The sequence below is a fragment of the Theobroma umbraticum genome, unplaced genomic scaffold, assembly GCF_002168275.2.
Source record: "Theobroma umbraticum cultivar Fairchild unplaced genomic scaffold, ASM216827v3 scaffold_130.0, whole genome shotgun sequence".
In the NCBI taxonomy this organism is placed as follows: domain Eukaryota; kingdom Viridiplantae; phylum Streptophyta; class Magnoliopsida; order Malvales; family Malvaceae; genus Theobroma; species Theobroma umbraticum.
The window spans coordinates 7347117-7362466 of record NW_018397264.1 but is presented as its reverse complement, the minus strand read 5'-3'; the positions used below and the strand labels follow the sequence as shown (position 1 = coordinate 7362466).

The following is a 15350-nucleotide window of genomic DNA, read 5'->3' as shown; positions in this document are numbered from 1 at the left end:
TGATATTCTTGGTTACAAGCTTATAAATTTTTATAACTATTTTTTAATTAAAAATCATATGAATATAAAAATGTAAGCACTAATCGATTTAAATTGAAGTTATTTATTTGAAATCGATTGAATTTGATTAATTCAATTTTTTTAATTTTAATATTAGTTAATTAAAAATAATAATTTATTCAATTATTAGGTGTCTAAACTTTACAACCGATTAGATGGATAAATTGATCATTAAAAATATATTTTAAAATATTATATTATATATATTTATTGTAACAATAAAATTAGAAGGAAAATTTTTAAAAAAATTAAAAAAGATTTTTTTTTTTGCCCACTTGTCCCTCTTAATTCTGGAGCCATCGCTAATTCTCATTTCCCTCTCTTCGGCTTTTTTGCTTTTAACTACTCTACAGAAGAATTTCTCAATCCAAAACTGTCTAGGGTTTTTCCTTCTCTCGATCCTTCGTAAAACTCTCGATTTTCTTCGAGCATTGTCCTTCCTCTAGGGCTTCCTGAAGAACAGTAGCCGCCATGTCGTTGAGACCAAGTACCAGAACCGAGGTCCGCCGTAACAGGTACAAGGTGGCGGTAGACGCGGAGGAAGGGCGCCGTAGAAGAGAAGACAACATGGTGGAGATCCGGAAAAGCAAGCGCGAAGAGAGTTTACAAAAGAAGCGCCGCGAAGGCCTCCAAGCTCAGCAGTTCGCTGCTTCTCTTCAGTCCTCTAACGCCGAAAAGAAAGTAAAACACTACGGCCTAATAAAAAAATTCTCAAATTCGTCCCTCTTGTTTTTTTTCTTTCGAAGTTTAAGTGATTTAGGGTTTGTTGTTGTAGTTGGAGAGTCTTCCGTCGCTGGTTGCCGGCGTTTGGTCTGATAACGGCACAGCCCAGCTGGAGGCGACGACTCAGTTCCGAAAACTGCTCTCAATTGGTATTATTTATGCATTTCGCTTTATTTATTTATTAATTTTTAAGTGTTATTTTAATATTTCTACATAAAATCTGTTTATCATTTTTTTAACAGAGCGGAGTCCCCCAATTGAGGAAGTGATACAATCCGGTGTCGTTCCACGCTTTGTCGAGTTTCTCACGAGGGAAGATTTTCCACAGCTTCAGGTAAATGTTTTCGATTGCTGATAAGTATTTTCTGTACTTGATTTATATGCTGAATTGATACTAATATAGTTGGGAAATCTATAGTTTGAGGCTGCTTGGGCACTTACAAATATTGCCTCTGGAACCTCGGAGAATACAAAGGTAGTTATTGATAACGGGGCTGTTCCAATTTTTGTAAAGCTTCTTGGTTCCCCAAGTGATGATGTTCGTGAACAGGTATATCTCAAAATTTTTATCCTTTAAAATAAGTTTGAGACTTGCAATTCTAGGATAGTTGTTGTTTTAACTGGTGAAGAGAATATAGAACTTTGTAGTGAGTGATTTGTTTGTTAACTTTTAGGCCGTGTGGGCATTGGGGAATGTTGCTGGTGATTCCCCTAGATGTCGTGATTTTGTTCTCAGTCATGGAGCTTTGATGCCGCTTTTAGCACGATTGAATGAACATGCTAAGCTGTCAATGCTGAGAAATGCCACTTGGACATTATCAAATTTCTGCAGGGGCAAGCCACAGCCTCCTTTTGATCAGGTTTTCATCTTGTATGTGCATTGTTTTTTTTATAACCCTTCCTTTCTTTTATGACTTTAATTAAGCTTTAAATGTTGGGATCTGTTGGCTAGGTGAGGCCGGCTCTTCCTGCGCTTGAACGTCTTGTTCATTCAAATGATGAAGAAGTTCTGACTGATGCCTGTTGGGCTCTCTCATATCTGTCTGATGGTACAAATGACAAAATTCAAGCTGTGATTGAGGCAGGAGTTTGCCCACGACTCGTTGAGCTCTTGCTGTGAGTAGAACACTTAAAAACATCTTGGTCTTTTTCACTTTTATGTGAACCTGATAGTTTATGCATGTGTTGTAGCAGTAATCCGTCTCCTTCAGTGCTGATCCCTGCTCTCCGTACGGTTGGAAATATTGTGACAGGAGATGATTTACAGACTCAGGTATTATTTAGGATTCTGCATCATTCTTAATTTTTAGTTCTTCTGCATCTGTTTACTATTATTATTATTATTTCATTTGTCATGATTTTCTGGCCTTCTATTTCAGTGCATTATTGACCATGGTGCATTAGCATGCCTTCTGAGCCTGTTGACCCATAATCATAAAAAGAGCATAAAAAAAGAAGCTTGCTGGACTATCTCAAATATTACAGCGGGAAACAAGGAACAGATTCAGGTGAGTAAATCATGGCAAATTTAACCTCAAGCAATTTTCAACATTTTCTGATCTTACTGATCCACTGGCCCTTTTGCTTTTGGAAGTTTTTAATTAGGCTATGGTTATTATATTTTAAAATTGTTGTAGGCTGTGATCAATGCCGGGATAATTGAGCCCCTGGTCAACCTACTTCAAAATGCTGAATTTGATATAAAGAAAGAAGCAGCATGGGCAATTTCAAATGCTACTTCTGGTGGCGCTCATCAGCAAATCAAGTATGTTATGTACTTGGTACTTTTGTCCTGTTGAACTTCATTCTGTTGTTGTTTCCTCGGTTCCCTTGTCATATAACTGATCACAAAATCATTCTCCTTTTGTGGACTATAGGTATCTGATTAGTCAGGAATGCATAAAACCTTTGTGTGATCTCCTTACATGCCCTGATCCAAGAATTATAACTGTCTGTCTAGAAGGGTTGGAAAATATTTTGAAGGTAGGTGAAGCTGAGAAGGTTGCAGGTGTTGGAGACTTTAACTTTTGCGCCCGAATGATAGAAGATGCTGAGGGATTAGAAAAGATTGAAAATCTACAGAGTCATGATAATAATGAGATCTATGAGAAGGCAGTCAAGATTCTTGAGACTTACTGGTTGGAGGAGGAGGAGGAGGAGGAGACACTACCTCCTGGTGATGGTACTCAGCAAAGTTTCCAGTTTGGAGCTAATGGGCTTCAGGTTCCATCTGGTGGATTTAACTTCAGCTGAAGGTTTGTAAAATGTTTACTTAAATATACTTTCTTTTGCTGGATTTGAACCCCAAACTTGGAGTGATCGGTTATCTGATGAAGTTAGCTCTACTGATCTAGTTTACTGAAATTGCAGGGCTTTATAGCTGGTTGGATAGAACAAGCAGTTTGCTGGAGTTATGACTGATACTTGGGGTCAAAGTTTGGTCAGGGCACATTGACGTGTCTAGTTATAGTCTGTCCAGTGTCCACTGTGGTCAAGGAGGTACTCTGTCAGGTCTATCAATACCGCGTTTCTGAACATAGAGGGGGTGAGTACCATTGCGACCGGACGAGTTGTCTGCAATATATTTCGCTTGTCTTGTACCAAGAAATTACATGTCAAATGGTACAATGCAAATGCCATGGGAGGTGTCCCTTTGGGTTTTGTCATAGTATAAACGGGGCGGTTTCACTTGAATGGGAATGATACTGGTAGGGGGTAACCGAGCTGAGGTAGTCACCTTGTGTTTGTTTTGAGTCATGATTTTTTTCTTTTCAGTTTTTGGATGGTTGGTATTGCTGTCTAATGATGTGAATAGTGTTGGTTATTGAGTATCGATAAACCTCATTCTGTGGTCTACTGCGAGAAGAAAAGAAAGAAATTACCAGCATATCTTTGCATTTGTGTGTGTATTTGTCATCTAAGGATCATTATGCTTACCGTTCCATAGAATTCATCTCTGCTACTGTTTTTGGGAGGGCAAACCTACTTTTGGGAATGGGCCAGCGGATCTGGGGACGTTATAGCTTGAGAAGAATGGGCCAATCTCTATTAGGAGATCAATGAGGAATCTAGTCTTCAAAGGACTTTCACCTTTCCGATGCCCCAAGGGCAAATGCCGTTCAATTTGTCCTTTGCTTTTAAGCTTTTAGATAATAACAAAGAAAAACCTTCTACCCACAGCAAAATTGAGCTTCAGTTCTAAAACCCGTGCAACACTTACCTTGTGAAGCTACCACGAGAAGTAGAAATTAAGGAAAGAATCATGACAGATTCCGAGAGAAAAAGAAAAGCCTTGTATCCCCTATTGATTATTTTACCGTCATCGAAGAAAGAGCAATCGTCGTTCTTATCTCCCTTTGCCCCCCCTCCTTCAGTGTCACTGTGTACCACCTTTCTATTACCATTGTGTCGTCCCTTTTCTACTGTCTGGGTATTGACTACAATTTAGAAAAAGGGCTCAAGGACCTTTCATTTTCTCTTCACTGCAACAACAATTATCGGGCAGATCTTTTTGTCCCTTCATTGCATCTCTTTTGATCTGATTGTTATCCCCTGATGATGACGATGATGGTGTTGGTGGTGGCGATGCATACTCTTCATCCCTCTCTTCCCACACCCCAAAGAGATAGGAACATCAGCTCTTCTTCCCTTGCCTTGTGCTTTCTGATCTGTCTTCAACATTTTCCATACAAGTTAATATTAATTGAAGTCAAAAGCTTGATTGAAACAAGCTATGAGGTGATTAACCCAAAGGGCTTGTTGTTGCCTCCAAAAAGAGGTTTCCATTCTTAAGTTTTTCCAAGCTAAGTTATGTAGGATGGACACCCTTTTTTAACCCTTTTTCGTTTTGACGTTTTGTTGGTGAATTGAAGGTGTGAATGAGTACCTTTTCGGCTGAAAAATTGTTATATATATATAGTTTCTCTCCTGTCCTAAGGGAAGAATGGGAAAAAAAATGATAACGGGGAGATCTTCTGCTGTATGGTTTGGTGAATGACATCAGGGTCCCATTACTCTTTTGACTTGCACCCCCACTGAGTCAATATATCCTTTTAACATCCCGTACCAATTTATGTACCTTGTTCCATATTAACCTCGACAACATCATAAACAGCATTCAAATCTCCTGCCCCAAATTTTCTTTCCTCCTATTTCCATTTAATTTGGATTACACCATAAACAAAATCTTAATAAAATCCCATTTCAATCACATGAAATATATATATAAAAAAAAAACACAGCAAAATGGATTCAAGTTTTTATAATCATGAGTTATAACAATGATTTTGATCGTAAAAACGAAACTCAATAAACTTCTAAACGTGTTATTTGGTTCAAAACTGTTTCAATTATTTGGAATTAAGAAATGAAATGGACTCATGTTTTGATAATCACCTACTTTATTTTTCACGAGCGGCTATGTTAATCTTGATGGTGAAAGCGACACACGACAAATTCTTAATATACAGTCAATCACGCTAACAAGTGAGTATAGGATGATTCAAAGAGGTACCAGTGAGGATGACTAATGATTGAAGCAATTGATCTAATGGTGAGCATGGAAAGGAAAATGTGGGTGTAGCGTCTTTTATCATATGATGACACTATCAAATCCAAAGATTTTCCGGGAAAACAAACGGTGGACAAAATCAAAATTTTGGAGCCAAACCAAACGAAAAAAACCAACTCAATGGCGCCCTTTTTTCTTCATTTCAGGAGCCCTCTTTTCCTCCTTTTTGCCTTTTGGGGGATTTTGGCGGGTGGCAACATGGGATAAACACTGTACAACCAGTGGCATTAAAGTCATTTCATAGCCACAGAGCTAGGGTTTCGCGTCCCATTTATAAATAGATTTTTAGATCTGCCTGCGTGCGGTGTTTTGTGTCGGTTTGATTCCTCTGTTTTCTCTCTCTCTCTCACTGTCTGTTTCTCTCTAAATCTCTCCTCCACAGAGAGAGAGTGTGATTCACAGTCTCCGTCACTTTCCCCCTCTTTCCATTTGCATGTCGGTTTCCTTTCTCGGTTGACACCTAAAAACAGAGCCCCTTCAAAACCCAAACTTTCATTTCATTTTCTTCTTCTCCATTGCTCTGATCTCTTCTCTATTCTTTCTGTTTCTCTCTATCGTTCCATCCGTTCCTTCCTACTGCTTTTGTCTTTGTTGTTTTGCATCATTCTCCATCTGGGTTTTACTTATTTAAATCTCTCCTTTACTCACAACGTCACTTGATCTCTTTCCTTTGTACACCCTGTTTCCCCTATTTTCATTTTTTTTCCTCTTATCCAAGCTAGCCGTTTGTTTTTTACCACCCATTTGAACTTCTAGTTCTTTTACAACTTGGGTTGTTTTCAGATCTTCAAAATATCTAGTAAAAATGCTGGATCCAAGTGAAAAAGTGAGTGATCATTGCTTTTGAAATAGTTCTTGATTTGATCCTAAGCCTAGCCTCCTATTTTTTGTAACTGATTTTCTCTTTGTTCCTTCTCTGCAGGGATCAGAATCTGAAGATCGAAGTAAGAAATACTCAGAAGGGATTTCAGTAAAGGAAACCCAGAATCAAAGCTTTAGCAATGAAACCAAGAAAACTTGTGCTGATTGTGGTACCTCTAAAACCCCTCTTTGGAGAGGTGGCCCAGCTGGCCCCAAGGTATTATTTTTCCACCTTTTCTCGAACTTTTTTTTATCTTTGTTCTTGTTTGGATTTGATCTGATTTTGTTTTGTTGTTTTATCACTTTTCTGTTTGCAGTCTCTCTGTAATGCATGTGGGATCAGAAGCAGGAAAAAGAGAAGGGCAATCTTGGGTTTAAACAAAGGAGAAGACAAAAAATCAAAGAGAGGAAGCAACAGTAGTTCAAAAAATTTAGGAGATAATTTGAAGCAGCGATTGTTATCGTTAGGGAGAGAAGGTTTGATGCAAAGATCAACGGTTGAGAAGCAAAGGAGAAAGTTGGGAGAAGAAGAACAAGCCGCCGTACTTTTAATGGCTCTCTCCTATGGTTCTGTTTATGCTTAATAATTTTTTTTGGCTAAAAATATATTTAGAGCAAGAATAATAGGATCTTTAATGGGTATCTAACCATTTTCAAGTGTAATCTTTGGTGATTTTTCCTTAGTTTATTTTCTTGTTAATTTGTAGTAGTGTTCTTTGTAGTGCTTAACTAACTATATTGTGGGAGTTGGAAGAGAAGAATTTGAGGAAGCGAAGTGTAAGAAGATGAAGCTTTCATTCTATTTTTCCTAACATAGTAGTAATTGATGTTTGTGGGGTTTGATTTCTCTCAATTTTGTGTTGATTTTTTGTTATATTTTGTACCAAATTTCTATGGTTTTGTGGATTGTGTGGTCTATATAACTTGGCCAAAAGGAAAAAGGAAAAATTCCCAGAAAGAGAGAAAAAAAAGGGTGTAGAGATAGGATAAGGATGGAAAAAGAAAAAGGAAAACGAAATTTAAAGGAAGTCCCGTAATTTTCCTGGGCGCCAAACAGCAGAAGGCATAAGCTACTTTTGGTGGGATTCAAATCTTTTCCCCAGTCTTTTCATCTTGGGCCGAAACAAACCTGCTTATCCGAACTTTAATGTTACTTCTAAAAGGAAAAATAATGGACAAAAATGTGGATTACCTGTAATAAATAAATCTGAACCAAGGAAAAATGAAGTTGAATGTGGATGGAGGGAGTCAACCAGCAGACGTTCTTCACTCAGTGTCAATCTTGGATGTTGAAATGAGGAAGGTAACTTCAAATTCAAATGCACATGGAATCATCTTTGTTTTTGGTTGGAAGTTTGTTTATGGTCATCTTCCTATATCAAGGGCTCTCCCTTCTACGGCGAAATCACAAAGCACATGCCCGACACGAAAAACTACGACTTAAGACGATCTTAAAGGATATACAGATATTGCCACGCAAAAGCATGCCTTCCTGGTCAGATTTCTCAAGCTGCAGCGGCCTGCAGAGGCTCTGGCTCCTTCGTTTCTTGGTCTTGGGGCCATGTTTTAGCCATGGTGAACACTCTGGGATTGAGTTAAAAGAGCAAATTATTTTCACCAATTGGATATAATCATGAGCTAAAAGCCGAAAAGAGAAAAAAAAGTTCTGGGTAGATTGATCATTTAAAGACTCATCGGATCTGTTCCTTCAACCTTTTCCCCTGAAAAGTTCAAGTCCTGCATCTGTCTCCACCTGAACGCTGTAATCATTTTGTAAAAAGGTCTATATCTAGGCCACCCTAGTTGCCAGAATTTGCCGAGGCCTTTTGGCTCTAGGCCCTCCCTCCCTAGCTATGGGTACAAGTTGCAGCAGGAGAATGAAGATCCGCTATCAATGGCAGAAACAACTTTCTGGTTGGGCACCATTTCACCAGGTAGCATCGATGTTGTAGCAAAACCGGCATGAGGCATGAAATCATGACGCCCCGTTCCTATCTTCAATTCTTTTACAAGGCTAGAAACAAAATCGATAAATCCACCAAAAAGAGACAACTACTGCTATGTACCAGTCTATCTACCATTACGGCCTTTTGGTCCAAGATTTTTGCAAGAAACCTGACAGCCGAAGCCCATGAAATACCTCAAGACCATGCTTCACTTTAAATTGGTCTTGTACACAGGGACTCGAAATGGAAATCCTGGCCCGGCTCAGGCTTCGGCCACCAGATTCAGATTTCAGACACTGTGAAGTTTGGGCAATGAACTCGTTTTAGCCCAATAATCTTTCTAATTATGGACCTTAGCAGCCCACATAAAGTTTTCTAGGTTGTGAGGGGCAGGCTCAGACAGGTTATGGAGGTATTTCTTGTCATGTAGTCAATTGTTTGAACCAAAGAAAGAAAAAAACTTCATGCAAAAAGTGTTAAGAAAGTTACAATGAAAAAGAAAAAACCTTTTCATGCTTTACAAGCATAAGATGATCTTACGTATTAATCATTGAATCAAATATTTTAAACTCTGCATTGTAACTTAAGCTCTACCAAATCAATAACTTTTCAAGTTCGAATGGGTGAATCATAAGAATTTGAAGCTCAAACTGGTAACAAAGAGTGGCTTGATCTCTTAAGCACTTTTCCCATTTGGCTGTAACCTTTTCCATACTATGTAATTATATTATTACCATTAGCAACTTGATCTGATGTCAAAGCTAGCATGAGCAGAGTGTGTGGATCTTTTTACACAGAAAGATACTAACCTTGCCTGAGCTGCATGCAGCCCAAGAAATTGTATTTCTTGTTAATCATATTAAACAGTAATGATGGAAAACTATACACAGTGCCCTCAAAGCCTTCTGCAGAAGTAGACGGAGGAACCAAATTCGCTTCGCTTCTCCTTAGGATACCTTAGCCTACTCTGGCTGGATCCCACTATTCATCACCCTACGTGCCATACAGCTAAGTCTCCCTGGACTTCTCACTATCATTCCCATGAAGAAAAGATATTGGCTGATTGTCCCCACACCTTTGCCCAACCTGTTCCTCATCCACAGACTAACCTCTCTCCCTCATTTATTTATTTATTTATTATGTAGCAAGGAAAATGTGGCATTCCTTGAGCCGTCAATTTGGGTAGTTATGGTTTTAGATTAAGTGGATCTGACTCATTTCACGCTCCCCAAACAATCTGTTCTTTTGTCCTTTTGATCCTTTGATGATTAAATTTTAACTCAAAAATATTAAAAAAAGGAAGCAGAAATTTAATAAAGGGATACCCTTTGAACAAAAAGGACAACCCACTTTTTCTCCACATGGAATTATGGAAAAGGTTGGGGGCTAGGCCTTGATAGGAATGCCATCGTGAAGGCAAAGAAAAAGTTGAAGCCACGAAAAAGTCCTTGCAAAGATGATGAAAATATGAATTGCCTTCAACTGAACCCTCACATTGTTTTGATAAATAGGTGGTTGTGACTGTGCCCCTCTGAAACTTTGGATCCATGTCCGAAGAAAAACTCTGGTGGTGAATGGCGCAGAATAAACATTGGGTTTACTACCCTTTGAGATAGGCGTGTCAGAACTCAAGATCAGACCTTCTAGACAGATCCTTTTTGGCTGGGCTGCTAGGACAGCTGATTGGTCCGAGCCACCTAGTCTAAAGTTTCCTTTAGTAGCACACCGGGTTTACCCCAAGTCCAAGGGGTTAGTGGCTAAGGTCAGCAGATTGTAGCTAGCCGGGCGAAAAAATCATTGGGGTAATTAGATAAGGTTGACCTGGTTATCACAGTGGAGCTTCTCCCAATTTGAATGGTATTGAGCCTTATTACATTATGTATAAGAAACAAAAGAAAAAACAAAGAAGAGAAGACAATTCTATTAAATGGAAGTAAAAAATGTGAAAACCCCAATGTTTCAACAAGGCTCAAACCTCCCAAAAAACAAACTACCAAGCTTATGGCAACCCTTAAGGTTCAAGGTCTACTCCATTCACCTAAGTTTCAATTTAAAAGGGTTTATTAAATGGAATTCGATCTTTAATTTTCAAAAAAAAAAAAACAAACATAAAAAATCAGTAAAGTAGAGACAAAAAAGGAGAATTATTGTCAAAATTGACTAATGTTCTTATTAGTTTCCAATTAACATTAACATTTTAATGGAACAAAAATAGATGCAAAATTATCAAAAACAAATTACAGATCAGTCTACAGCATGAGAAGAAATACAGAGCCAGAGAAAAAAGAAAGATTACTCCCATATCTCAGATTCTCAAGTCTCGTCATCTCATCCCCCTGTTGCTTTCTTTGTCTATGACCCCCTCTTTAGAAAAGAAGTTCAATTTTGTAAGCATCTGGAGCAGCTCCCATCACCACCTTTTTTCTCTTCTTCCATTTTCATCTTTGTTTTCCTCTCAAGCTGTAGAAGTTTCCCCAGATCTACCAATCTGCCACATTATTTTCATCTTTCTTCTTCTTTAGCTTTCAATATCAAAGGAAACAAAGGAGAAGGCTCAGCGTGGCAGCAAAAGTAGAAGCCCAGCAAGCTATCAGTTTCCCAGACCCTGAAGGAGGTGGAGGAGTGTGGTAGTAGAAAGGAAAGTAAGGAACGATAGGGTTTGGAGGTGGCGGGGTTGGGTAGTTTCTGTATGTTGGTGGAGGGTAGTACATGCCACCAATAACACCACTCGGTGGCGGTGGAGCATAGTAGTTGTTGCCGCCAGATTGAGGTGGCGGTGGAGAGTAGTAGTAGCTTCCACCACCACCACCAGAGCTGGGTGGAGATGGAGGTGGTGGGCAGTTGTTGTTGTTGTTGTTGTTGTTGGATGTAGCTGGTGGTGGTGGTGAGGGTGAAGGTGGTGGTGGAGATGGAGGTGGAGGTGATGGAACCTGCTGACACGGATTGTCACATGAGGAACACATTGTGCATTCGATCTGATACTTGGATGTCACATTCGGACTGCTGCTTTCTTCTGCACAAACTGCTGTTGAAGGCAGCACCACCAACACCACCACCACCACCACCACCACCATCCTAACAATTGTCTGAAAAGTTTCCATCTTGGGAAAGATCATGGGCAACGGATAACAGTTTTACTTCCCTGATTGATCAACTGAATTCCTTGAAATGCAGCACCCCCAAACCCCAAAAAGGAAACAAAACCAAACAAAAGAACTACGTCAAGAACAATGGTTCTTTATCAAAATTATGAAGGGGGCGAGAGGAAGAGAGAGTGAGGAGAAGAGAAGTGAGAGTGTTAAAAAGAGGTTGGTGTGTCCCTTATCATTGAAGCGAACGAGATGACGGAAAAGAAAGAAAAAAAGTAGTACTGAAAAAGAAAATTAAATAAAATAAAAATAGAAAAAAAAAATGGGAGCTTGAAATTCTAAAAGTTGACACCGACAACTTTTACTTTTAGCTCAGGGCAGCAGAGTTCGAACAAACGGCACCGAGCTCACGCGGCAATGGGGGGAGTTTTACGTCCATCGAGATAAATAAGCAAGGGTAGTTTTGGAATTTTGGAGGTAAAAATACAGTGACGTGTTGAGTGGTAACTGGAGGGATTCGAAAACGGTAAAAGAAGTTTCATTACGTCAAAATAAGGGGGAAATTTGTACAGTCATAAGTAAGGGGCTTGACTCGTGGAAGGATGGATGTTCACACGTGGAGAGAAGAGTTTGAATGACGTGGTGGCAGGAGCGTAGACGTGATGAAGACGCAAGCTTAACGTGGTGGCTTTCGGCCTCTTTATTAAAACTCTTTCGAGTACCCGGTGGATATGGGCCTTATTATTATTATTATTATTATTATTATTATTATTATTATTATCATTCGTGAATATATATATAAATTTATATATTCAGTTGAAATATTGAAGATTTATTTTTCTGTAACCTTAATATTTGACACGTGGGATTAAGTAAGAGAAGGTTTTTATCTTTCATCGCCTCATGATTAGCTATTATCCTTTGCATATCTCTTTTCATTCCATATGTACCTTGTCACATGATATGTCTAATAAATGTATTTATGTACATTATTAAAATCTTAATTTGATTAGTTAATTATGTGATTTTGATTTTTTTTTCTTTCCTAACTAGACATTATTTTTTTATATCTCGTTTCATACAATTATCATTTATATATAACACAAAAACTTAATTATATCATATTCATATTTATATAATTATTAATATCATGATATGACAACAAGAATTATTATATTTATATTCATAAAGAAACAACGGATATATAACTTAATGCTAACGAAAAAAACCCTTTATTTTTTTTTCATTCTTGCATCAATCAACCCTTTCCTTATATGTATATATCAAAAATCCCAACCCATATTGTATAACATTAATGTAATTTTGCCCCTTGGTAGTTGGTACAAATCCTTGAGGGGATAGGTCCAACCAAACAAAACCAGCAAAGAACTGTTCGGTCTGGTAAGAGAGATAAATGTGAAGGGTAAAGTTCATGCCCATCGGCAAATGGCGCACCCTAATGGCTTAACCCTTTGGGGAACTTTCCAGGCTGGTTAGCCTTCTCTTGGCAGTGGGTTCCACGTAGCAGGGCTCGTGATAATAATTAAGTTTCCATTTGTCTTAAATGGGCAAATAAGGCTAAAGGAGTGTCGGCCCCTTTTATTTTTCAATAAATTTTTAATCACTCTCGATGGATCAAATGAAAGTCAAATCAGCTTAAATCTCTGTTTATATTTATAACTAATGTTTAATATTGTACATATGCTTGTACATCATTTGACATTTTTATCAATAATGCAGGTCTGGGATTGATCATATGAAATTGCAGTAAATATTTTTTTCATCTCATTTTTTTATCCGAGATGTCTCGGAATAAAATTATTTTTATTTTTCGTAAAAGAAAAAAAAAGAAAATAACAAACATTTAAACACTGAAAAAAGAATATATAAATGAATGTAACGGAATTTTAATAATTTTTTAATGAAATCAGAGTAATAATTATGTTGGCTTTTTGTCAAAGGTTTCCAAAGAATCAGAGAGTTCACATTCGAACAGACTCAGTATAAGGAAAGATGAAATCATATGAAAATAACTTCAAATTGGGAAAAAATTTTATCCCCTCCTAAAAGGTGAGTAGAATCTCTTAAACTTTACTCATTTCTTTTCCTTCTTTTAACTTTTTGGACGTGTAAGGGAGCTTCCACACTTCACCATGGCAAAACCCTTTTGTTCTTTTTCTAAGCATGATTGCTTAGTTGGAACAGCCTGTGCATAGATGGATTGCAATCTCCAGGACAAAAATGAAAGTGGGGTAATAACCATTATTTAAATAAACCAAATGGTTTTGTTTTGTTGCCTTTTATGGAATCAATTTAGCTTTGAGCTTGATTGATTCCTCGTTACATTAACTGCAATGGCTGATAACAATGTTCTAAGGACTGATAGCAAATTTTTCTTCACCAGGAAGAACAAGATAGGAGGGACAATGTGCACATAAATTGACTGAAAAAGTGTGTTAAGATATATAGGACCTACAAACACAGGGAAGGTCGGTGAATTGTCAAGTCTGAACAAACCCCAATTGCACCACTTAAAAATGACAGAAGAAAAAGGTTTTGGACTCCACTACCAATTATATCAGTTCATGGATTGGTGACATTGCATGCCAATGCTTACAGACAAATGAACAATGATCCTAAATTCCTAACCTATAAAACCAGACAAATTCTTTGGGTAGCAGTCTGCATTTGGGGCTATGTTCCCGGGTCCCTTTGATGATTCTGATCACTCTGTGAAAGAGAATTTTCTAGTGAGCACTTCATTCTCAAACCCCTCCCTTCCACATGCCATGTATGGGTACACCCAGTATTATTATAGCTTTACCAGCTTCAAATCTGGCAAGTTTATGATGCTTTTCATTGGAAAAAAAATTGATGGTTCTTTGTGGGACTAATGGAATCTGGTGGTGAGCTTTTCTGGTGGCAAACCTTTTGTTGGTTGTTTGTAATAAACATCAGAGCTGAGTAAATTTCCAGGCTCATCACTTGCTTTTGCATCAATCACACGGGTATTTGAAGAGAACTTTGACTGATTTGTAGAAGTAATGGTGAAGCAAAGAGGAAAATTAACAGATTCTGCTAGACAAAGTAGTCTTTTTCACTCAATTAAAAGGATAGCTTTTGAATTAAAAGCGACCCTCTTTTACTCTGTGTATGTGTTTTCTGTCCAAGGACCGATAACATAGCAGAATTATTAGTTGAATTTGCTGATAAATTGAATTTCGTTGTCACATGAAGAGGCTGACCAGTCGCAAAGGTTGTTTTGAGTGGTTTTTCCATGGTCAACCTCTGATTTTCCTTAGAGAAGTGCAGTCAACAAAATGAGTGCTTGATGCAACTGGCCTTGTCTTAGGAACAAGATATGAGGTCCAATTCTAGACACTATTAAGAGAGATCAAATCATGCCTGGTATTTGTTGCATATGCGCAAAATTTTACTCTATTTATTGAGGGTTGGCTCTCTGCAGATTTTCCCTCACCTCTAAACAAAAAATACTTAGATTCTACAGTTCATTAGTATTTCGTCATTTTAGCAGTGGCCCTCAAAAACAAGGTGGCTGCAGCAGAAGTTAGGTTCTGTAAGAGCAGATAGGAGTCTATGGAATTCACGTTGGAAGTATAGAATCAGATACATTGAAAATGCCTTTCCGTAGATGATGAAAGTGGGACACAGTTTGAGGGGCAGGGTGTCCAAGAAATGAAGTGGTGGCGACAGGTGCAGAAGGGAACAAACAAGCTGTATGGTAATGTTCCTACCAAAAAGCCATTCATTCCGGGTGGTAGACGTTGTACCCATGTGCTGAGAGAGGCTGAAAGCCTGAAACTATGGGTTCATGCATGCTGCACGTTTTGATTGATCTTATTCTTACGTAAACTTTGCCTTTCATAAAATTTTACCTACTCTTCCTTATATATACCAGCCTGAATCAAAGATTTGTTGATGATATTCTTAACTTTGTTGGTAATGACTGGTTCCTGGTTTTGGTCATGTTCCACTCTTTCAAACTCCTGAGGAAACAAAGTAGCCAAGGAAACTGGGAAAGGCCCATGGAACCTGATATTCTGAAGTTATAGCAAATGCGTGGACCTTGTAAAGTTTGTT

General features: G+C 38.1%; 3 protein-coding genes across 4 annotated transcripts; 2 read left to right on the top strand and 1 right to left on the bottom strand.

Annotated features, from left to right (window-relative positions):
• The first annotated feature begins 350 nt into the window (after positions 1–350).
• On the top strand, positions 351–3670 carry LOC110421104 (importin subunit alpha-2-like). 2 transcript variants are annotated; one of them, XM_021434576.1, is made up of 11 exons: positions 351–741; positions 836–932; positions 1026–1117; positions 1202–1333; positions 1458–1643; positions 1736–1899; positions 1975–2056; positions 2163–2291; positions 2421–2548; positions 2661–3038; positions 3154–3670. In XM_021434576.1, exons 1-10 carry the CDS (start codon positions 532–534, stop codon positions 3034–3036), a joined length of 1596 nt encoding a protein of 531 aa, XP_021290251.1. In that variant the 5' UTR covers positions 351–531; the 3' UTR covers positions 3037–3038; positions 3154–3670. The 2 variants fall into 2 exon arrangements, with proteins under 2 accessions (XP_021290251.1, XP_021290252.1); XM_021434577.1 differs by having other exon boundaries at positions 352–741; positions 1978–2056.
• A 1972-nt stretch (positions 3671–5642) lies between these two features.
• On the top strand, positions 5643–7092 carry LOC110421799 (GATA transcription factor 15-like). Its single transcript, XM_021435472.2, has 3 exons — positions 5643–6179; positions 6276–6431; positions 6532–7092. Exons 1-3 carry the CDS (start codon positions 6159–6161, stop codon positions 6796–6798), a joined length of 444 nt encoding a protein of 147 aa, XP_021291147.1. The 5' UTR covers positions 5643–6158; the 3' UTR covers positions 6799–7092.
• Positions 7093–10304: 3212 nt separating this feature from the next.
• On the bottom strand, positions 10305–11522 carry LOC110421683 (hydroxyproline-rich glycoprotein family protein). The gene has a single exon (XM_021435325.2). It carries the CDS (start codon positions 11274–11276, stop codon positions 10692–10694), a length of 585 nt encoding a protein of 194 aa, XP_021291000.1. The 5' UTR covers positions 11277–11522; the 3' UTR covers positions 10305–10691.
• Positions 11523–15350: the final 3828 nt, after the last annotated feature.

Coding starts and splice junctions, on each gene's coding strand:
- LOC110421104 (XM_021434576.1), top strand. CDS start 532: ATGTCGTTGAGACCAAGTACCAGAACCGAGGTCCGCCGTAACAGGTAC. Junction 1,900..1,974: donor CGACTCGTTGAGCTCTTGCT/GTGAGTAGAACA, acceptor CATGTGTTGTAG/CAGTAATCCGTCTCCTTCAG. Junction 2,549..2,660: donor GGCGCTCATCAGCAAATCAA/GTATGTTATGTA, acceptor TGTGGACTATAG/GTATCTGATTAGTCAGGAAT.
- LOC110421799 (XM_021435472.2), top strand. CDS start 6,159: ATGCTGGATCCAAGTGAAAAA. Junction 6,180..6,275: donor TGCTGGATCCAAGTGAAAAA/GTGAGTGATCAT, acceptor CCTTCTCTGCAG/GGATCAGAATCTGAAGATCG. Junction 6,432..6,531: donor GTGGCCCAGCTGGCCCCAAG/GTATTATTTTTC, acceptor TTCTGTTTGCAG/TCTCTCTGTAATGCATGTGG.
- LOC110421683 (XM_021435325.2), bottom strand. CDS start 11,276: ATGATCTTTCCCAAGATGGAAACTTTTCAGACAATTGTTAGGATGGTG.